This window comes from Strix aluco, chromosome 18 (genome assembly GCF_031877795.1).
Source record: "Strix aluco isolate bStrAlu1 chromosome 18, bStrAlu1.hap1, whole genome shotgun sequence".
In the NCBI taxonomy this organism is placed as follows: Eukaryota; Metazoa; Chordata; class Aves; order Strigiformes; family Strigidae; genus Strix; species Strix aluco.
The window spans coordinates 4,456,520-4,479,825 of NC_133948.1; the positions used below are offsets into that span (position 1 = coordinate 4,456,520).

General features: G+C 52.9%; 1 protein-coding gene across 10 annotated transcripts in view; it reads right to left on the reverse strand.

Annotated features, from left to right (window-relative positions):
- NCOR2 (nuclear receptor corepressor 2) overlaps positions 1 to 23,306 on the reverse strand; it is a 257,067-nt gene that overhangs the window by 108,347 nt on the left and 125,414 nt on the right. For all 10 annotated transcript variants that reach the window (XM_074844705.1, XM_074844700.1, XM_074844704.1 and 7 more), the window contains exons 6-7: positions 17,554 to 17,667; positions 4,666 to 4,722 (exon numbers count right to left, since the gene is read on the reverse strand). In XM_074844705.1, coding sequence (XP_074700806.1) covers positions 4,666 to 4,722; positions 17,554 to 17,667 — 171 coding nt within the window. The remainder of the gene's footprint in view (positions 1 to 4,665; positions 4,723 to 17,553; positions 17,668 to 23,306) is intronic.

Here is a 23,306-nt window from a genome sequence, read left to right on the forward strand (position 1 = left end):
CACAGGCAGAGGGACACGTGATCTCTGGGTGCTGGTTGGAGGCAGCATCCTGGCCGTGGCTATGTACAAACCAGCTCATCTTCCTACTGCGGTCACATGGCTGAGGCTACACTCTGGGACCACTTAATTTCATCTCAGATTAAACATGGGAAAAGAACAAAACATCTGCTGAACATCTGCTCAACCAGGTGAGCAGCACTGGAGAGGACAGCACCTGCGAACACAGGTGGGTCCCTTTCTCCTCCAGTTTGAAGAAGGTGTTATTCTCACCTCCTCCATGGTATCTCCTCACCGCTATCACAGGTACTTGGTACAGAACCTTATTTTTCCACACAGCCAGCCTGTAAAAAACAGACTCTGCCTCACCTCTCCCCTGCCACACACCGGGACAGCCACATCCATCTGCACAGACAGGAGACTGGGTGCAGCTCTCCCTACTCTCTGTAGCCCATCACCACTGCATCTTGGCACCAGCAGGTCATCAGCTTCTTTTTCTGGCTGCCTTTGGACACGTCCCTCATCGCTGGGAAAGCACATGCAATCCCCACGTGGAAGAGGCACGCAGAGGAGCCCAGGCAGACAGACGTGGTGAGATGAACTGCCACGTCCCGGGAGGGCTGCGAGGCTGCTGGCAGTGTTCAGGCATCTGTTACCCTGCGAGGGGACGGCAGGCTGTGAGTCTGCCAGGAGACACCCGCAAGGAGACATCCGGCCACCCCGTGCTGGCAGTGCCAGGGCAGACAAGAGGGACAAGCAGGTCCCCCAGAAGGAGACATGTTCTCAGTGGTGTCTCTTCCCCAGGGGTATTTCTATCATGATTCTTCTCAGATCTGCTGGTCCGACTCCAGGCTCAGAGCTGGCTGTGCACTTCACGCTTGGAAAGCTCAGAGGAACACAGACATCCGTCTCATCACGTAGCTTGAGAGAGGCAGGTCTGCACCACGGAGAGAAGAAATCAAGCCTGGAGCATCATGTCCACAGTCACCCTGGAAAGGCTTGACTGGAGGAACTGCCGGGCAGCCTTGACCAGTGACTGCAGAACTGGAAATACTGATAAATAAAAGTGCCTGTCTTCCCTCTGTGCTCATAAAAATCAAAGCAAATAAGCTGGCATGTGGCAAGCCACAGAGACCTTCCTTCTGGGAGAAGGCAGTGGGTAAACATTTTGGTTTGCACCTGGGTTAGAAGATGCTCATGTGCACGTGGACATCATGGATGCCCTGATGTCACTCAGCTCACCAAAGGCTGCTAATTCTTTTCCACTATTACTTATCTATGATACAAACAGCCACTTAAATTCTTAGTTAGCAAACCGAAGTGTTAACAGACAAGCACTGGAACGCATCACTTTAAAAGAAATGCCCAAACATTCAGAAATAAGAAGCTCTGGGACCCAAAACCAAGATCCACATGACACCAGCATCTCAAACAGATTTCTGTCTGCATGACAGCCTCCGTGCTGTAGCTCAGTCCATGCAGTGGAGCAAACCCAGGAGACAAGTCCTACCTACCCCCCAGAGAACATATCCTCACAGACTAAATAGTTAAAGAAGCTATTCTCAACTGAGAAACAGCATCTTCCCTCAGAGCCCTGCACAACCTGCACAGAATCACAGCTTTCTCAATGAATAAGCACAAGTAAAGCTGACAGGTCAGATGGGTAAGGTGACATGTTCAAAATATTCACAGTGTTTCTCCAGGGTAAGGGACGTGTAATGTATTTCTCTGAGGGATGACATTTAAGAAAAACATAATAGCAATGCAAAGCTGTTACTGGAAAAACCTTGGATTTACTGAAAGCTCTTTAAAAATAAAACAGAATGAAAGGTCTCAATTGCTTTCTGGCCACTGCAGCGTTCAGACTACACATCTCGATGACATTTCTCCCTGGGGAAAACATGGGGTCATTTTTAAAATGGTACCGCTACGCTGCGGGGATAAAATGAGCAGAGTCTTGATCTACTGAGTCACAACCTCCACCTAACCTAGAGGGGAGCGCCAACTTCCCGAGACCTGAAGTGGATCCCTGCTTCCCAGGGATCCCTGGGCAGGGGGTGATTTCTACCACGGGGACAGGGAGATGAGTCCCAGCCAAGCGGAGGGCAGCAGCCGTGATCACACGACACACCGGTGTGTTCCGCATCGGCTGGGGCTGATGGGAGGGCCAGGGAAGAGGGGCAAGGCCACCCAGAACCCCAGCAGACAGGCTGGAGAGGCAGCAGTAAGGAGTCATGGGCAAAGAGATCCAGAGACAGTTCCACATGTTTAAAACCCCAGGAGCACAAAAATGAGGATCCTCTGAAGAGGATGAGACATCAATGACATCTCTAAGATAAAAAGGGCAGGCCCGGACCTCGTAAGGTCAAAGCCATGAGAAGCCAGGAACCAGCAACAAACACTTGCTGCTTCCTTGAGATGTACAACCCAAGGATACCAGTTTCAGTGAAGAACTTGTAACCCTGAAAGCTCAGAAGGAGCTGTTTAAATGACTGAAGTCAGGAATTAGAGTTTCCTTCCAGAGCTGGGCCATCTCCCAGCAGTTTCCAACTTGATGGGAAACCCATGACACAGACCCAAAACTTCTGGGTAAATCCTTATTTATGCTATAACTGGATAACTCTCAAAACCCCTCCTTCCAGCTCACGCTACAGGCAGCCCATGCCTGTGCTCAGATGATAAAATTCCTTTCTTCACTCAAACACAAACCCCTCAGAGCTGCCAGCAGGACGGGAGACAAGAGCCCCACCATGGCCCCTCCGCCCGCCAACACCAGCACAACCGAGGAGGCAGCCTCTGGCTCCATCCTGCCAGCAGCACCCAAGACCTCGTACCACCTCACCCCGCTCACGGCCACTGTTCGCCAACGCTGCGGTAACCTCCGGCCTCTCTCTGCCATGACTAACCAATTTCCACCGTGACTTCTTGCCTCACACCATCAGCCCCTGGCAAGCTGCCCCGCTATGAGCCGATGCACATCCGTCACCATCGCTGCTGCAAATACAATAACCAGAGCTCTCTGAACAACCAAAACCAAGACGTCAGCAGCCCGAGCAGAGCTGATAGCGATCTAAGACCTTGCCTTTGGGTGACAGCCACCGCTGCTCCTTGCAGAGGTTTGGTACAGGATTAGCAACCGCCCTACAAGAGACCTCTGGGCTGTGGCAGCTCCAGGGCTGGTGCACGTCACGTGCACCACAGTGGAGCAGGCGTGCACGTCGGGCAGAGCGTGCAAAGACGCTCTCCTTCCTGGAGCTGCTTCCTTTCCAACTCAGAAGAAGATCTGACTATTCATCTCATCTCTCAAGAGGCCGTTGGCAGGCCCCGGGTGCTGTTTTGCCCGACACAGCGTGGGGGCTGGGCCATAGGAAGCGTCTCTGGGCAGACAGAGACAGTCTGCAAGATGCACGCAGAGCCCAACTGGGGTTTTGCAGGGTTTTCTCAGCAGAGGTTTCCCCTGTCCTCTGAGGAGTAAAGCAGGGCAACAGAGGAATGGTTTGCACTGGGCTCTGCTCCAGCTTCCCTGTGCAGTGTCAGCACCCAAGGGCAAAGCATCAACAAACTAAGAAAAGGAAAAAAAGGAGAAAAGAGAAAAGCGGGGGAAGGAAGGAAAGGAAATGCAGCATCTTTCGGATAAGGAAGCACCAACCCCAGCACTGTCAAACTTCAGAGCAGAAAGAGAGCAAAGGGTTTGACCCTGGTGACTCAAAGCAAAAATAATGAGCCCTACCTCCCCAAACAAGGAAGTGGGCTTCGACACGTAGCAGTGAACACTAATTCCCTTGTGACCTCTCCCTTACGCACCCGGGGAAGACAGTGATTAGTACCACCTCCACAAGGCAAGTCGAAATTACAGCTGCCAAGAACTGTGAGCTGCCCGCTCCCACCTCACAGGAACTGCTCCCTCCATTGCACCCCACGGCCCATGCAAAGCAAGAAATGCTCTGTCAGACCACGTCTGTCCCCCTCTGACCCTTCCAGCAGCATCACTGCAGACACACCCTTTCCCAGCACCCTTCTCCAGGACCCAGCCCCTCAGGGGTTGTTTTTAGCCACCCCTCCAGCACTCAGTCGCTTGACTTACAGCTGGATTTTGCTGGATGAGGGGGCAGCCCCAAACTGACAAGTTATTCTAAGTTGTTTTTCTCAGCTTCCCTGTGCATAAGTGAGACAGAAATAGGACATGTGTGAGTCCTGATACTTGCAGGGTGTTGCAGCTGGGAGCAGGCTGTGTTTACAGAGCACCCTCCAGCACCCTCCTCCATTTGCAGCAGGGTGGGTCAGAGCGCCGTGCCAGCACCCATCCCTCGCAGGCAGCAGCCCCACAGCCCCGGTGCTGTGGCCGCCATCCGCAGATGAAGCCATGAGCATCCCATGCGGAGGCAGACTGTGCCGGAGCCCCATCCACCCCCCAGCTCCGCTGCAGCGTGCGAGGAGGGAGCCTAAGGGTTAAGGCTCTCTGAAGAGGGCTGTGTGTGTGTGTCTGCCTGTGTTTCAGTACTCATTTCAGCCACTTCGTTTCCTGCCTTGGTGTCTTGCCAGTGAGAGGTCCCGGCCAGCAGCACGCTTCCTTCTGACAGCTTAGACATACCCTCAGGGTGCCACGCTCGCCACCCAGGGACCTCTCCAAACCTGGCCCCGCTCCCCAAAGCGAGAGGTAACACTCACCAGCTCCACCTGGGGACCCAGTCCTTCCAGGATCCGGTGGGCAGCCTCTGCCTTCTTCTGCAGGGAGGAAAGGGGAGAGGAAGAAGAAAAGTTATTTTTGCCATCAATTACAGTTGCAGACCGCTGCTCCCACTCTCCCCCTGTGCTAAAACCCCTTCCCAAACCTCTGCAGAGCCACCACAAATCCCACCCCTGCCTGAAAGTGGGTGGAAAGGTTCAGCTCAGCCTCTGGACCTGCAGGAAAGCCCCACGGGCAAAGGGCTCCGGCACTCGAGTTATCACGACTTTAATGCATCTGAGCTCTGCCCGGGAAGTGACCCAAATCCCCGAGTCCTGAGGGTGCCAGGTGAGGGGATCGCACCCGTTACCTCCGCACGGGCCCCGTGCGAGGAGGAGTGCGGGTGAGCCGGCACGCACGCAGAGATGCCCTTTCTAGGATTCATCGCTTCACGAGCATGTGATCGTTACATTTGAGCTGCCCTTGGCTCCTCATCTTGCTCTCGCTTCCCTCCCCTCCCTGCCGCAGCGGAGCCCTTCTCTGCCCCCTCCCGCCCCCAGCCAAGCTACCTAGTGCTTATTAGAGAAAAAAAAACACCCAGGAACACGTGTCAGGGGCTGTGCAGTGGTTACTAATTAAACAGGCCTGAAAAAAAGACACGGGTTGGCTGCAGCAGAAGTCTAAATAAAAGATGACATTTTCAGTAAACAGCACTTCCTTGCAAAGCCAGGCTTTTCTGTGGGGGTTACTGACAGTCCAATAAATCCAGATCGCTGCACGCTGCCGACGAGCCACAGGGCTGAGATGATAAAACCAAATACCTGGCAGCAAGGGGGGCAAGGAGACAGATTTTCAGAGGCATTTGTTCAATAAAATAGGTAGTTTTAGCTATTGGGGGTGGGAGAGGAAATCCACAGCTGCCTAAAACAGGGGTGAAGGAGCAGTGGGCAGAGTTGAGCTTCCCCAGAATTTAAAGGGGGGGGGGGGGGGGGGGGGGGGGAGGGGCGGGGAGCACAACAGGGAGGAGGGGAAAGCCCTTTTTTGAAGCACATTCAACATTTTAACCCAATAAGCACTAGAGCCCCGCTGGAGCTGCAGGGTGGGAGCTCAGCCCCAGGGTTGGGGAGCTGGGGAGGGCTCTGGGCTCCCCGGCAGAGCCAGAGGGGCTTTGGCAAACCCCGGGTGAAGACCCCCCCCCACCCCACCGGGGCAAGGAAGGGATTTCAGCCCAGGGGCCTGGCTCACGCTGCTCTCTAGCAGCAGGCACCTCTCCACACCGGCTCACAGCAGGATGAGTTTCCCAGGGTCTCAGCACAGGGGATGTCTCACCAAAGGCTGGCACATCGCCCTGCCAGCCTGCCCCCTCATCTGCCCCCCTTGGTGGGTTTCCAAAAGTTTCACCTATTCCCCCCTCACCGCCGGCCGGTCCTCAGAAGTGCTGATGCAGCTGGTAGGTGTGCAAGTTCCTCGCCGGGGCTTTGCACACCCACACACAGTCTGATCTGCCAGCGTGTGCTTTTGCAGAGCTGGCCCCAGGAGCAGCTGCGTGTGTCACCCTGCCCGCAGCCAAGCCCAGCGCCCCGGCGAAATAGCCCCAGCCCGGCTGCAACACCCGCGCCAGATGCCTCACCGCAACAGGGCGACCAGGACACGTGTCCAGCTCCTCTATTTACTGCATGCTCAGAAGGACACAAAGTTGTTTTTTTTTTTTTTCAATTTAGAAGCGACTTCAAGGATGCTACGGGAGATGTAACTACGAAGCGTGCCTGCTCTGGCACTGTGTTGTCCCCCCGCCCCATATGCACGACGCACACAGCAGCATCACTATTAATGCACCCCTGCCTGCTCATCTGCAGCGCTCCTGCGCAGCAGACCTTGGGGTTCACAGACCTTGGGTACCTCACAGGCAAGGACACGTGCACACACAGAGAAGCAGAGCAGCTAGAGATGCTGTGGCAGAGCCCGACACACAGCTGGAGCCTGTCCCAGCAATCTGCTCTGCCCCTCCGGCCTCTCCCAAGGCCCTGCTCCATTGCAGGAGGACCACAGGCCAGGAGCTGCCCCCCAAGCCTGGCTCTCCCCGCAGCCCTGGGGGATGTGCAGACGGGCAGCCACCCAGCGGCTTGCTCCCGCATTGCCGGCATGCCGCTCGGAGCAGCCACACTTCTGGCCCGTGCTGGACTGTCTGCGAGACACTTGCAGGGGCCACAGGGAAAGCACGGCCAAGCTGGTGATGGAGATGGGTTTTGGAGAACAAGCGCATCCCAGAATGAAGTCTGGAAGATGCTGGGAAAGAGCTGTAACAGAAGGAAGCGCCTGCCCTCGCCTGGAGCTCAGGCTCCAGGGAGAGCAGCTGTGTGTTTACATGCAGCAATCACATTTTCCACACTGCAATAAACTGCTCCGAACTCTTCTCCCACACCAGACTGCTGCAGATGTGAGGCTGCCACGCGCTCCCCAGCAAGGACAGGGATTATCACTGCAAGTCCACATGTTCCCATCAGTATCCAGCAAACTGTCCCGCTACCAGCTCAGGAGGTGACAGCTGAAAGGGACCACACGGCCAGCAAACCTTCATGAACAACCAGTTTTACATCAAGGTACCACGTAAATGTCCTCCATGGTTACTTGATACCTAAGGGAAAGAAGGGACCGTCCCCACCTGACCTACGGGAGAAGCAGAGTGATCCCCAGCACCAGGACCTACCTGCAAGCCACAGCACTCACACAAAGCTTTAGATCAACGGGGTGTAACATCTGGCCTGAACAATAACAGACACATATCTGCCCTGCCCATAAAATACCACACCTGCTGCAGAGTACGTGCCTCTTCCACGCGAGATCCCTTCCCTGAAAAGGGGATTTCCCACCAGGTACACAAAGACAGGGAGTCTCAGATAACGCCGCACCCAGCTCTGCTGTCCTCAAGGATGCTCCAGCTGATAATGGGGAAATCAAACCCCAGCAAACGCAGCCCGGGTGAGAAACCCAAGAGCTGCACAGTCCGGCCCGGCTCCCCCCCAGAGCATCAGCCGTTTCCCCCACAGTGCACCTGGCTCCATTAACAGGAACAAGCCAAGTCTGCCCCTTTTTCCAAGGGACTTGACCCTTGGAAATATTCATCACACAATTGAGAAGTCCCAGCCAAAGATTAATATTTTGGTCTCCATGAGCTATAAAACCTGCTGACCCTGGAGAACATCAGCACCATGGCATTCAGTCTTAAACAATTAAAACCAGGGGGTAAGATTTTTCCGGTGGAGGCAGGGAGGGGGGGTGTCATTAAAACTGCTACAAAATACTCTGGATCTGCTGCCAAGAGGGTGATTTGGCCAATCCTCCTCTTGCCTGCCACTGCTTGCCAGCAAGCAAGAAGCATCAGCTTACCCAAACTTTTTGTGATGCATACCTGGGGCAAAAATCAGCAAATCAATTAATTGCAGGCAGCGTAATTGTAGGTGGAAGATTGCAGCCCCAGCTCGAGGCAGCCGGTCCCACCAAAGGCCCATTCTCCTGGGCACCAGTGCTGATGAAAGATGCCCTGGCAGCAGCGGATGGCACTGCTAGGAACCGATGATACTGCAGGCCCGTGTGTACAATGCGATTAACTTTGAGAAAAAGCTGAGTATGTTCAGCTGCTGAATTTGCCATGTTTAGACAACTTAATGAGACAACCCAGAGGCAAATCACCATAGGCAGAACATGTGGCGAATCAAGAAGAATGACATAATTTGTCTTGCATTAACCGACTGTAATATACACGTCTCCAGAACGAAAGATCACGAGGGGAAGCTATTCCGAGCACGTCATATCTTTGTACGTACACAAAGAAATGCCTCTATCTTGAAAGCTGCCCAATTAACACTTGACACCCACTGTAATTGCTGATCCTCCTTGCTGCATTTATCAGATCATAGCAGAACTATAATGAGCTGTCTGAAAGGCCACACACACCGAGGTGAGAGCTGGTGGCAGAATTGGGAAGGACATATTACACCCAGTAGAAGGTTCCCACCATGATGGGTCTCATCCTAAAGGACAGCCAGACACAGGGAGACACGCTCTTGCCTGAGGACCCAGGTAGTCAGAAGCCTGGCTGGAAAATTTAGGCAAAACTCAAACTGTTCAGGTGCAAGGGCAGCCCCCAGCTCCCCCTGCAGCCACAGGACCTTTACTTAATAGCACCAGCAGTCCTGTTAAATCCTTCTCCTTTCCAAAGGCACAGCCACCTAGGGCTCAGTTCCAGTATTGATTTTGTTAGAGGAGTGTATTTAGTGATTGACCCTGCAGAAGGAAACCAGAGGGCTCATCCTACATCTGCTGAACAACCCGGCCTGCCCCTGCAATCCCTGTTATTTAACAGAAATAAATGTATCAGGAAGCAAATCTAGCCATTACTTCGGGTGAGATGCATGAAGATCCCCACCGGTTTTACAGTCCCTCTGCAGCTCCACAGCAAGCAGCTAATGACCCCTTTTCCCAATTCAGCAGAGGGTCCCAAAATACTGCTACAACGCTGGGAGCAGCGGTGTTTGCGGAGGGACTGAAGCCCCACGGCTGAATTTTGCTCCCATTTACCATCAGAGTCGCTTTGCTCTGGTAGAGCGGCTCTGGGTTTCACACCAGCACAGGCATGAGCGAACCGTGGGCACTTCCAAGGGCAGAGGCACCGCCTCTGGAGCACGTTTAGGCACAACTCCGATGGCGAGAGGAAGTCCCTCACATACTGGCCCTCCAAGTGCATTTTTGCAGGGATCAAGGTGTCTCAAGAAGTGCCGCTGAACCGCAAACACCGATCTGTGTCACTGTGGGGCCCATGGATACAAAAGGGGACCCACAGACGTGGCCAGCAGCAGCATCTGCCCCCAAAAAACCTCCTTCCCCAGAGCCAGGCAGCCCATGGCTGGGGAGGTCACGTTCTTACCCAATCTCACGTTCCTCCAACAGGCCTGGAGCTAAAGATATCTTCGACAACAACAAAAACCTCCCTGCAGACTATGAAAATCTCCATTCTCGCTTAGAGTATTTGGCTTCCAAAGCAAACTTCAGCCCCTTGTTTTTCCTTTGAAGAAATTTAAAATAGGCGTGGGAGGGGGAAGCGGGCAGGAGAGCAACTTCCCGGCCATGTGAGCTCCCGCGGGGATGACGAGCCGACCCCACGAGGCAGCGGAGCATCCGAAACCAGAGGAGGGAGAGTCTGGGATTTCGTGTGGGCTCTTCTTAAAGCAAAGTTTAAAAATGGAAGAGAAGGAAACACAAGAGTTATTTTGAGAAAGCGGATCTGAAATTAGGAGGCGGCATTTTCTTGGACTGACTCCAGCCATGGCTCCATGCAGCACAAAGCTGCTGCAGCTGAACCGTGCTCCCGGGGTTATTTATAGCAGCCCGTAGGCAGCAGCACTGGGGAATGGAAGGGTTTCTATTTGGGACCAGGCATGTCCTGCATGGAGATAAGCGAAGCCCTTTGAGAGGCAGGAGAGCTGCGCACAGGGCGGCACTGGGAAAAATTCCTGTCCCAGCACCACGACATCCCGGGGGCAGGCGGAGCTGCAGGAGTGGCACAGCAAAGAGGCAGGCTGGAGTTGGACTTTTTTTAAAGCAAAATTTGGAAGAAGTGTGGCTGAAGTCAGCAGAAATCATGGAAACCCTCAGGCGAGACACCTTTCTACATGAAGCAGAAAAGCAAACTGTCTGGGGGTGTCTAAAAGCCCTACCTCTGTGCCAGGATCTGCCAGGACCAAACCACAACCTGAGGAAAGGTTTTCAATCCTATGACCATGAATACTAATTTTTTTCCCCTTTAAACCTCAACACCCTCTCTCCAAAAGCCAAACCACCCCAGTAATTCGCTGCTTTCCCCACAAAGCAGGTGGGATGAGCCCTGGTGCCATGGGAAGGGAAGGCAATGCTCTTCCCTCCCCAGCTCCCGCAGCTGGCAGGGATGGCCACCACCGCTGCTCCCAACCCAACCGTGGGAGGCAAGGATGTGTGTTCTCCCCCAGGCTGTCCTTGAGCCCAAACGTCCCCAGGCATCAGGGGAGGTCCGTCAGCCTTGGCGCTATGTGCCAGGCTCCTCTGACCCGCTGCAGGGGCTGATGCTCTCCAGCAGTGCCCATGGGACGCGGGTGCCCTGCACGCTCCCCCTTTCCCCACCGCCCCACACTTGGCTGGAGCCATCTCCAGCAGCGATGGAGCCCCATCCCCGAGGCTTGGGCCAGCGGATCCATGTAGCAGTGGTTACAAATGACTAATCATAAATAGTAAGAAAACTGAGGAAACTGGTCACGTTGGAGCCATGTGTTAATACCAGTGTGGAGCATGACGAGCCAACTCATTCCGGTTGCTCGCCAGTCTCCAGCTTTGGCTAGTCATTGCCAGCCAGTTTCTGTGGCTGGCTCGCTCATACTCCACCCATAGCCAAGAGGCGAACCCTGCATCACAGCTGGGTTTCTACTCGCACACAGACCTGGCATCATGCTCTGTTGTCTGCGAGGTTACGGTGCCGTTCAAAGGCATATTAATTTTAAAGCAAGGGCTAATGAGGCTTTGCCACTGCAAACCATTGTTGAACATTTCGCCGTTGCAAAACTGCTGAAAACGTTACCATTGCACAGAAGGCTTTTAGAAATCAAAGTCTCAGCACTGGAGCAGTTACAGGAAAGATCTGATCACTCAACCCAAGGAGCTGGAGCCATGCCACAGGGTCTGTGCTCCTCCCTCTGACAGACTTGAGTTCTCTGCACTTTTCATCCTTATTTCCAGGACCTGAAAATGCAGGACACGGCATTATCTGATCTGGGTTAGTCGTGGACAAAGCAAGTCAATACACCTACTGGGAACTCCGGATCCTGAAGCAGACATTAAAAATAGACATCATGACCATCAAAAACAACAACAAAATGTCCTTAAAATCCAAGAAAAAAATGAAAGGATTCTCAATGACTCCAGGCTAAATGTTTCAATTTTGTCTTTTTGGAAATCTTGCTATTATGCCGAAGCGGTAATAGCATCTCACCTCTGACCTTTCCACTTTTCCTCTGGACTACGTGAAAGCCCATCGTGCATCACTGAGCCAAGATGAGGCAACTCCAGAATAAAAGTTATCACAAACAAAAGCAAAATGAACACAGCCCTTCCAGCAGCCAAATACAAAATGCCCCCACCCCAACTACTACATAAACTAGAATTTGGAAAAAGACCCTGCAGATTTAATGCTCGAAAGCAGTTTCACTGATAAGGTTTTATTTACTGCACCAGCTCCATGCTGACGATGCAGGCCTGATTCTTCCCTTTCTAATGTAAATCAGGAGTTCATAGAAAATCAGAGTTATACAGACATAAAATCCCCGTGGGATCTGAGTCACACTCGGTGCCTTTGAGTAGTTAACGGCTAGATGATGCTTTGCAATGCTAAAAGTGTTCATTTATTTATTTTCTTATTTATGGATGGGGCATTAATGCTTTATGAAGGTATTTGAGGAGGGTAAACGGATAGCTGGGAACACGCTCCGCACAGACACAACAGCAGCAGGGGGTGGAAAAAGTTCAAAACAATCCTTTGAATTTCAATTTTACAGCATAATGCTGAATTTATAGATAGATAGCTGTGCCCTTTTGAAGGAACAAGCACCGAGACAGAAAACGAATTAAAATTTAATCTTATTGATTTCCACCAACTCAATCCCAAGAGCGAGACAGATGCTGCTGCCTGCTTCCACTGCCTGCACTGCATCAAACCCAGTTTTTCAGAGGGCTGACAGCAGAGCAGGGATGGGCTCGCGTGGCCGCAAGCCATCAGCACCCACAGCGTGCAGGGGCGATGCGGGGGACTCGTCCCAGCCCTCGCCACACTGCGGTGGGTCGCAGCATGCGGCGTCCCCTCCCTGGCACGGCGGTGGAGGGCAAAGTCACACCATGTCCTGACGTGACCTCTCTGATAAATGAGCTCAGTGTTTTAGAGGAAAGCTGGCATGTGCTTGTTTGGAGGGACAGGTCTGACACAAGGACGGCGGCTGGTTTTTATCTGCTGGTCTCTGAGCAGGAATCCTGCCTGGCTCCGATGCACAGCAGGTCTGCAGAGAGCCTTCAACCAGCCGAATCTGGCGAGCAGAGAGCTGGAGGTGGGTACATGCAGGCTCCACGTTGTCACAACGGTCGGAGAGAAGGCACGAGCACATCATGCAGCCGATGGGGACTCTGGGCACGCAGGGGACTTGGAGGAGAATTCACCCAGCCTAGTCAAGGTGGGCTGCTGGCACGGTCAGGACTGCCGCAGTGCAGCTTCCTCCAGGACACGCTGACAAGGAATGCTCAGCCAGCCCAGTGGCCCGGGAAAGGCACGGAGAGCAGTTTGGAGCAATGGCAACGCCGCCCTCCTCCCCTTGCTTAGTGAGGGACCTGGAAATTTCCATTTAAAGCACAAAAACATCTTCAAGCCCAGGTACCCTCAATCAGTTTCAAGGGAAGACAGATGCAAGGAATCCCATGAACGGCCCAGCGGAATAAAGCCACAGCTAAAAATACACACAGATCATCTGTCCTGGTTATGGGGATTTGAGGTGGAAGAAAGCTAAATTCTCTCAATACAATAACACATCCCAGAGGGGTAAATTAAACCCTGCAAGGAGGCTTAGCCACACAGCTCCCACCTTAAAGGTGCCAAACCCAGCAGGGATCAGCTTCCCCACGAACAGGAGGCACTAATGGTCGCTCACACGGTTCCATTTAGGAGATCCCCAACATCTGCATCACCTCAGTCTCCACAGGTAGCTCTGCACCACCCTGCCAGCACCCGGCTCCCGGAGAGGGGGTGATGGGGACTGGCAAACGCACCCCTGCCGCCAAAACAGTCCTCTGAGCTCCCCATTGCACTTCCTGAATGATCTCGGTGATTTTGGCACCCACCACTGTTTTCAAACATCATTCTGTCTCTTCAAGGACTAAAAGCACTTTTGAAAATAGGACTCAGATGCTTCTGAAAATGCTACCCACTGTTTATTCTCAGTTTAGTCTATGGAGAGTACCAAAAATGTTAACTTCCATTCTCATACATCCTTTCAGAAATGGGATAGTTCGCACTCACAGTTGAAATTTTGGCTTGGATACACGCATGTGTGTTTTTCTGTCTTACACTACAAACATTTCTCAAAAGGTATTTTTTTGGGTGCAACTTCATGGCTTATCTTTGGAGGCAAGATAAGGTGGCTCCAGTCAGCACATACCTAGGGCAGGAGGCACTTAGATCTTCAGTATCAACTCTCCAGAATCCAAGTCTCCTAAAGCCTTCCCAAATGCAACCACAGCCTCACAGTACAGGATTTCAGCACAGCCAAGAGCAGCTTCTCTCCACTCTTCCCCAGCAGAATCTGTACAGTCAACTTTTTCTTCTGGAATTCAATTACTTGTCCAGCAGAGTGTAGCAAGAGGGGATTACAGGTCACGTTTTCAACAATTATCCACTCCAACGCCAAGAACTTTTCAAAATTGTATGCATTAAGTAGGTCACAAGAGGGAAACGCAGCATGATGGGCATTTAGCATCAGCAAACCTGAATTTTGAAGAAATCGGATACAGGCCAGTGCCAGCCTGCATCCCAACCCCTCACCCATACCCAGCACAGCGGTGAGAAAAATACATAGACTTCCCTGATGAACCATAAGCTAAAATTAGAAACCATTCACCCCTGCAAAGCCACAGCTATCGCCAAAAGGAAAGTAGGTCACAGAATGGCTGGTTAACTTGATTTTCCGGCGTTTCTAGCTGCTCTGTCCTCACATAACCTCCTCTCTCCCATGGACCGTTTTTGGTGCCTCCTTTGTTCGGGGTATAACTGCACGCAGTGTGCTACTCCGGCACAGCCTGGCAGAAGCGGTGGGAACGGGCATGGTGGCACCCGCCTGCTCGGTGAAGCACAGATCTGTGGTTCATGAGAAATTAAGCCAGAGCCAGGCGACAGCCCCTCCACGAAGCGTGCCACCTCCCACCTGCTCTGGGATCAGCACAAGCGCTGGCTTTCTGTCCCTTCCACAGTATTGCTCTTTAAAGATCATTTTGGGCTTTGCCAGCTCTTCTGGGGCGCTTTGCTCTCTTGCCTCTTCCCAGTGCCTGAATATCCTCTTTTTATTTGCATTTCTTACCGCACGCTGCCCCCCTCAAGCAAGCCACAAGCTGAGCAATGCAAGTAAATCAGGCTCTTCCTCCCTTTGTGTGCAGGCTGGAGCCCTGGCTCAGCCGTTACAGCCGCTTTTCCTGCGAGCAGACCTCGAGGCATCCAACTCCGCTGCTTTTCTGCAGCACAGAAGTGGAAAGGCTTAAAATCTGGCTCAGTGACCTTCCCCACTCTAGATCAATATGTCTCCATCTGGCTCACAGCCCTTTGTTCCTACCAACTCACCTTGCAACTAAGTGTTAAGCTGCAGCAAAGCCGCAGATGAGCACAAGCGTGGCTGAGGCTCTCCCCATGTCCCACAGAGGGCTGGGTACGTCCAGGGTGTCTGCTGTCACCAAACCCACCCAAAGCAACCCAACATCTGCCCACCAGCCACTCTCTTCCACCCACGATTCTAACTGATGCTCCCACATCCTTTCCTCTTCCATCTTTCCTCCTGCTGGCCCCAAGGGGAAGAGCAGTCATCACCAAAAGGCATCCCGAATGTGTCCAAGGGAGGTGAGAGGCTGAGCTGAGCCCGGGGACACCCTTCAGAAGGACAATTGCATCCTGAATCCCACCTTCAACACTGGAGCCATGACAAAGGCGATGCTGTTGGCAAGGCTCAGCACACCCTTCCCCTTGCAGCCCACAGCTTGGCATCTCCATATGATGGCCATTACAATCAGCCAGCAAAGCTCTGGCGACTCTCCGTTATCCATGAATAGATCATGTCTTCTTCAAAGGAGGAACTTCCCTCCAGCCTATGGTTTCTACCAAGCAAAAGGGAAGGATTGTTTGAGTCTCCTACCCACAGACAGGCTTGCTTACACGCTACTTGCAAGGTGGCTTTACAAGAACAGCAGAAGAACCATCGTTTACCCATTGCAGGGATCAGACAGACACAAACATAGAGCCAGATTTGAAATTATGCAGACATTTGGTGTCAGACGTGACCTCCACTTGCTGAGCGCTCACCTGGAACAGGAGCACCCTATCGCAAAGGTTAATAGCAAAACACTCCTGGTAGCAGCCTGGCTTTGAGGATCAGCCTAACCTGGAATAAAGTCGGGTGTGCTGACAAATGGATGCCACCAGCTCTGAGCACCACACGCGACAGCATCCCAGGTACTCTGGCCACACACTTTCACGAAGAAACACAGAAATCCACGCTTGCTCTTCGCACTCTTTGCCACTACCCACGGGACAGGGCAGCAACCCCGAGGGACTGCGCTGAGCTGTGGCAGAGGCTTTGAGAGCAGATCGTGTCTGCTGTGGAGGAGGTGATGGGGGACTCAGTGACAGGAGGGAAAGGGTGACCCTGCTGCTGGCATGGGCAGAGACAAGAGGTGACAAAGCAGGACAAGGGTCTGGCAGGACACTCAGCCCTGACCCAGGTCCAGCTAACAGGGACTGCCACGACGCAGGCTGTTGAGGATGCAATGGCTTAAAATCATCGTTCCTTCCCACCTCAGCACCATCACCCCTCTTCTCCCCCCATAATGTGGTCCAGGTACACGAGCGTCCAAGGAGGATGGGGCTCAAGGGAATAGGAATAAAAATTTTTTTAATCTCCTTTTTTTGAACCTAACCCCTTGCACAGGAGGCACAAGCCACCTAGTCCAAGACCCCTGGAGAGGGCACTTGGTGGTGCCACGGGGAGAATGGCTTTGAGGAACACTCGGCACCTGCCCCCAAAGCCCAGTGTCTGTAAAGTTATCACCAGCCGGCGCCTGCTAATGCTTCAAACACATCGACCTCAGCCTTCACCCACTTGCACAACAGACCATGCCAGCATTGGGTTTCTTATTGCTCAGGGAGAGACGCAGATGGAAAAAGGAAAACCAGGAAAATTGCACTGCCTGGGAGCGCAGGGTATGCGATTTTTTTTTTTTCTTTTTAGGAGTCAGGCACCTGGATTTCTGCAGCTCCCAGTGAAATCGCAGGCCTCGCAATTCAAAATAATTAGCGACTGGTAGTTTTCCTTTTATGCAAAATCATCCTTTTTATCCAACACCTAAATGAAAATGAATATGCTTGATTATCTACCAAAGGGTCCAATTTCCTAGCATCGTTCCGAAGCACACAGCAAAATTTGTGTCTCCTCAGGCTGCTATTACAGGCAATGGCTGAGTGCAACAAATGAGTGGTCAAGGCAGAGATCCAGAGCCAGGGATGCCAGCCTGACCTTTGCTAATGCTATTTACAGCATCAAATATCCACAAATCCAGCCATGGCTGCATCCACATCCTTTCTGCTCAAGCCTGGGGGGCTCAGGGGCAGCCAGGAGAGCTCATAGCTGGCCTGCCACTATTGCAGCATCACAGATGTCCCCCTCCATCCATGCAGCCCACCCCACCACGCCAAAGCCCATCCTTTGGGGCAGCTTTCAACCAGGTTCACTCCCAGGGGAGAGGATGAAACAAGCTATTTAACAGACAGGGCTCTGAAGCATTGCCTGAATGCTTCGAATCTAAGGCTGATCGCAGGAAACACACCCCCCCCCCAGCAGGTTCTTCAGAAGACATTTGTGCTCAATCCACTGAGCAGAGCAAGCTCCTCACGGCTCAGCCCTCTGTCGTCACCATCCCTGTCGGGGCTCCATCTATCTGCCTCCCACGGCCTCCACCCCAGGGGTCTCACCCAGGGGAATCCCCCACCTACCCCTTACCAACCTCCCCACCCCTGGCCAGGGTGACACGACACAATCACACATTTGTACTTCCATCATTTCCAGACTCACCCTGTTCTCGTCGTAGATGATCTGCACCAAGCTGCGATGTTTGGACTCGATAGGAGGCGGGGAGATGGGTTTTTCAGGCTCTGGTGGTTTGGCTGCTTCTTCCTCCAACTGTTGCTGTGGAAGGAGAAGGGGGAGGAGGAGGGTGAGTCACAGCAAGAAACACAGCCGTCCCCGTCCACACGAGACTCTCTGCGGTGCCGCGACCGAGGCAGAAACCGCCATGGCAGAAGGCTTCCTGCGAGACATGGGCAGGCTCAGGCTGTGGAGGGATGGGGAGAGGGAGGAGAGCTGCGTAACATCCCCTGCCACGCAAGCGCAGCGCTGTCCTGCCCCAGGCACCCAGCCCCGTGCTGGTGGGTCGGTGCTTTTTAGGCATGGAGGATGAGGACCTGCCTTGAACGAGCCTCCTGGAGAAGGCTCAAGGCGAGAAATAATAATTTTACTGGAAACCCTTAAAGGGAACCACAGCTCCAGGCCAGCTCCCTGCTGCTACCTGCCTGCAGAGCTGCCACCACGCTGCAGGGAGCAGTGGAGGAGCAAGGGGTGAGCAACAAGGCTGCTCTGCACCTTCGGCTTTATGTTGCGATGCTGTGGTTGGAGGAGATGCCTCAGGATGACTGTTCTCGATGAAATCACTTGTGCACCGGCTGCCCCTGCACTGTGCAGCCAGATGAGCCAGTAAGTACATCAGAGCAGGCAGTAACACCACAAATCCTGACACCTCTGGTCAGAGTTGGCCCGAAGGGACACATGGAGCCCTCCCAGCCACGGTGAGAGATGCAAAGTGCTCAAGAGCGCAAGAACAGCTACAAGACTCCCTGCAGAGGACAACACAGTGCTCAGACATGGGCTGCCAAGATACCCTTTGGCAAATTTTCATAGAAAGCCCAAGTGCCCAGGTTGCAAATGCCTGCAGCGTGAACACGCCACGCGGCTCCGACTGTCCTGGCAGGCACAGGTAGAGCTGCTGAGGGCACCGGCAGAGCATGAGCCACCTTCCAGGCGTCAGTCATCACGCTCTCCTGGGAAAGCAGCCTTGAGGCTCATTCCTTTCCACCCTTCACCCAGGACAAGCTGTCCTGAGCAGAAACCACCAAGTTCAGGTTCCAACTAGAGAAAGCCCAGCAGGGGTGGACGGCCATCAGCTGGACGTCCCACCCTCAGAGACAACAGTGCCAAGAAGCTCGCTCTGCTGGCTCTTCTGCTTTCTTACTGTCTTTGCTGCATGGCCGCAGCTCCACATTTCATGGTATCTAGGCTTTGAGGTGCAGCAGCTGCGTGCAAGAATACACTGCACTGTCCCCTCCTGCTCTGTGTGTCTGGGACACACACAACCCAAGGTGTGTGTCTCATCCCACGCTTCATTCCCACTCAAAGCAGAAACAGCCAGGAGCCCACGAGCTGCTCCATGAGCACGTTCACCATGTCCCCACCACACATGCAGTAAAATGCACCCAGCCCCAAAGCTGGCTCAAATTAGAGATCAACAGTCTCTTAACATGTTCCTACACCTGCAGGCTGCTTGGGCCCTAGTGAACATTAATTATAAACTAGCGGATTTAAGGGAGCGCTTTTGAATACCACCGCGATCAGCGGGTATATCTGACGAATGACCTGTGCCTCCGGCTCTCCCAACGGGTGTGAGGCAGGAGGAGACATCTGAGTCCTTCCAGTAAGTATGAGGAACTGCTCAGCCGAAAGAGGAAATAACAGATTCCTCCGGGCTCCTCCTGGGGCCACTGGCTCCCGGCGAGGAGGGAGAGCGCACACTGCACACGGCAGCTGCGGGGCAGCACAGGCACGGGAGAGGGAGTGGTTGTCAAAAAACGCCTATGATTTTTTCACTGCTCAGCTCTGAATCTCCAAATCTTTGTATTTTTTTCCTGCAGCTAAAGCATCCCCTGTTGAAGCAAGGGGAAAATCGAGTGAGTCTTCTACTAGGAAGAAAATGTACCTGGGACTGAGAGCAACCAGCCTGCACCAGATGGGAGTGCACCACCATCTTCCCTGGTGTCTGGTGGGCTGAGAAGAAGGTGGGCACCTACTCCTCCTTCATATCATCTCTGCTCCTGTTTAGCAACACAAGGGCTGTAGGATGCAGTCCAGGAAAACATTTAAGCACCCAGATAGGTCGTCTGGTTCGGCTGATAAAACTCACACTCCTTAAATTAAATGTGTTCCAATGGATGAAGCAACCCCATGCTGTGGACTCCAGTCACGCTCCACCTCCCCACAAGTGGGCATCTTTTCCCATACAGGGAAAAGCAGCAGCATAGGGAACACTGAAATACAGCCAAAAAAAAAGCCACCATTGCCAGTCAGATGGCAGATCACCGTCCTGGCTGGGGAGCAGGCTCTGGCAGAGGCAGGACAGCCCAGGCTCTGCACCTTGGCACCAACATGCCCACCCTGGGGTCTTAACCTAGAGGTTACTCCAGCCACCTGTGAGGATGGCCAGGAAACGGCCAGCTCGGACCATCTGCACCCTGGAAGGGGATGAACCTTCCCCAGCACCACAGGGATCCATCCCTTCCTGCCCACAAAGAGTTGCAGTGTTGCGGCACACCTAAGGCTCCAACCACACATGAAACAGCCCCAAAGCGCCCTTTCTCTTCTCAGTCACAGAAGGTGGCCCAAATCACAGCACTATGCAAAGGTGACAAGAGCTTTTCGGGAAGCCATGGCTGAAACCACAGGCTGCAAAGCAGTTCTCAGCATCAGCCCCAGCACAGACGCAGCACTTCCAGGTACCTGCCCACTCTTGCTCAGTGTCCTAAGGCACCCTGTCACACACCTTTGCTCCCACATGATAAATTCCAAAAACTCCGAGGGGATTGGTCAAATCCTCTATTTATCTTGGGGAAAATATTTGGGGGAAAAAAAAAAAAAGTCAGAAACTTGGCTACATTGTTCTGGAAACTCACAAAAATTCTGCAAAACAGTCGAGTGTGTTGTAAGTGATTTCAGACAAGAGGATTTGATGGTGTATCAGGAAATGAAAATTTCCCAGTAAGTGGAGGCTCATTAAAAGTACCTCGTTAAAAGAAAAATACAAATCTAATTATAGCTGAAATACAGTAGAGAATTAAACTCTACTCTCTGTGGTGTAACACTGCATGGTTATTAAAGGGACAGATGCTGGAAGTAAGGATGCGGGTGGGGTCTGCAGGCAGCACACCTGACTGCAGCAGGTTCAGCCCATGACAGCTACCCCTGGGAGCTGTGGGAAATGGCAAAGCAAAATAGGTCAGGGTTCCCAGACACGGACGAAATGGATTTCTTAAAGGTCTGCCACAAAAGCTAGGCTGGGACTGTGACCTTTACAAGGAGAGGAGCGGGATGAGAGATGAGTCTTGACAGCTCCACACTCTCTCCCTCCCCACTCCCAGCAGTGGCTGCTCGAAAGCCCCCTCCTCTCCCCAAATGGAAGCCAGTGCAGTGATGTTGAAGGATGCCAGATGCCATCGTTAGCCATAGCCCTGGCTCCTACAGCATCCACAGACCAACCCATTTACAAGTGAAGGAGTTTCTCTCGCCAGCTAAGAGACCCTTTGGCAGGACCACATGCCGCGGAGGGGCCATCGGAGCCTGCAGTGCTGGCAGGAGGGTGGGTGACATTTCAGGAAGACCCCATCCCTGCACATGCCAGCCTCTGTGCTGAAGGGACCTGCCGAACAAAGCCAAGGTCATTACACACGCATCCAGCTGCCATGCTGCCTTGTATCATCAGCCACCACCTGGGTACCAGGATGCTTCACCTGCCCGGGGGAGAGGAGAGAGCTTCCAGCCACAGGGCATCCCTGAAAACCACTTTCAAAGAGCTGGGGGGAGAACAGAGGAAACTCAGCCAGGAAATAGATGGAAGAGGGAAACCCTGGAGCTCTTCCACCCAGCCAGCTCCACCTCCATCACCAGGTGGGAGTGTTGTACTCCCGGAGAGCCCTTCGCCAAGCTCGGTGCCCAGGGAGGCTCAGGCACCACTGCTGAGAACAGCCCAGCACTTTATTTCTCCTTCAGATCCCCAGTACTGATGCCAGGAATAAATGCATAAGGATTATCCTTCCCTGTCAGGAAGAGGGGGAGAGAGGACTCAGCGAGAGATTTAAGCGCATATGGTGCATGAATGAGCGGGGGATGGCTGATGGAGGTGGCCTTCTGCCAGGGGTGCGCAGGGTTTGGGGAAGGTTTCTCAGCTTGCTGAAGACGTTTGCTTCTTGCAAAGCCCAGGCAGAGCCTTCCTTGCCATTTCTGGAACAACCAAAAAAAGAGAGATGGTGGATTGGGGTTGGTTGGGATTTTTCTTGCACAGCCTTTCCATATAAATGTATTTAATTACCCTGAGAAGGCCTCCCAAAGACAGAGGGGAAAAGCATTAGGATATTCCGGCTGCGTACAATTCCTCCCCTGCTCCGATGCCCGTTCCTGCAGGAGCAGTATCTGTTTCAGGCTGATTGCTTTCCCTCGCTCATCCTTCTCCTGCGCTGACAGCTCAGATGCACAGATGGACAAAACGTTCCCAGAGCATCTCAGATAGGACACCCCCACACCCCCTCCAAAAAAAAAAATGCTTCCTCCCAGATGTACCAGCTCTGCCAGAGGACGGGCCTGGGGAAGGAACCTGCTGGAGGGGAAAGGAGGCCATGCTGGGGGGGCAGGATTTGCTACCAAATGACTCAGACACCATGTGCCCCTCCAAAAAAAAAAAAAAGAAAATTTAAAAAGAAGGGGAGGGGATGCTTTTACTGCCAACAGCCACTTTCACCTTCTTCCCCACTCAGCAGAGCATTTTTGTGGGGAGAAAGAATCATAAAACTCGTTCAGAGGGAAGAAATAAAGCAACCAAGCAGCCAACAATAAAAAACCCATTTCCTTACGGAAGGACAGCTTGATTTTAATGGCAAGGAGCATATGTTGCTCCCGTCAGCTTCAACAGCAGCTCCTCAGCATCGGATCGGCAGAGCTGTCAGTCCTCCCGACTGCCATGAGAGGGACCTTCACTGCCGTGCCGGGCACACGTCCCACCCTGGAAGCCCTTCTCCAGAGTGGGAAATGACCATGGTTTGCACCTCCTTCCTCAAATATGAGTTAAAGACACGGACCAGCAGCCAGACTGCCAGGCAAGAGAGGACACCAACATTTTGTCTGAGCTTCCTAGGAGGGAGAGGGGAAGGGCTGGCTTCCCCCAGCTCCCACCAAACCCAGCAAGAGGAACCTCTGTGGTTTCCATTGCTCCAGATCTTCCTTTGGCCCCTGTGAGCTGGCAGACAGGGCCACTTCCTCGCACCCCAGCACAGCTGCTTCTGCCCACTCTTGGCTCACTCTCCCTAAGCACTCGATACCTCTGCAGATAAAAAGCAACACAAAAAACCGAGATCCTTCACATTAATTAAACCATATTGTTTGAAACCAAAACCAAAACATCCTGCTTTGTCTTGCAGGAGAGAAAGGGACAGTATGTGGTATGGGAAAATACAGATCTGATGGGGAGGAAGGTCAACTGCATGCTCATCCTCAAGGAGCACTTGCCCCGTGCAACAGCTCAAGTAGAGGTTTTGCTCCATTCCCAAATTCCTGCTGCGCACCCTCAGGAGAGGTCATTCCCCTTGGGCCGTTTGGGATTAGCAGCTGTCAGGGAGTTTAAAAACTGGCCCCAAGCAAAGGAAATAAAACAACTGGTAAAACAGAGGCAAAGAGAAGTGATTTGCTTTAGAGAGTGAAAGCCTTTAAGTCTGTGGGCTTTTTCACGGACGTCC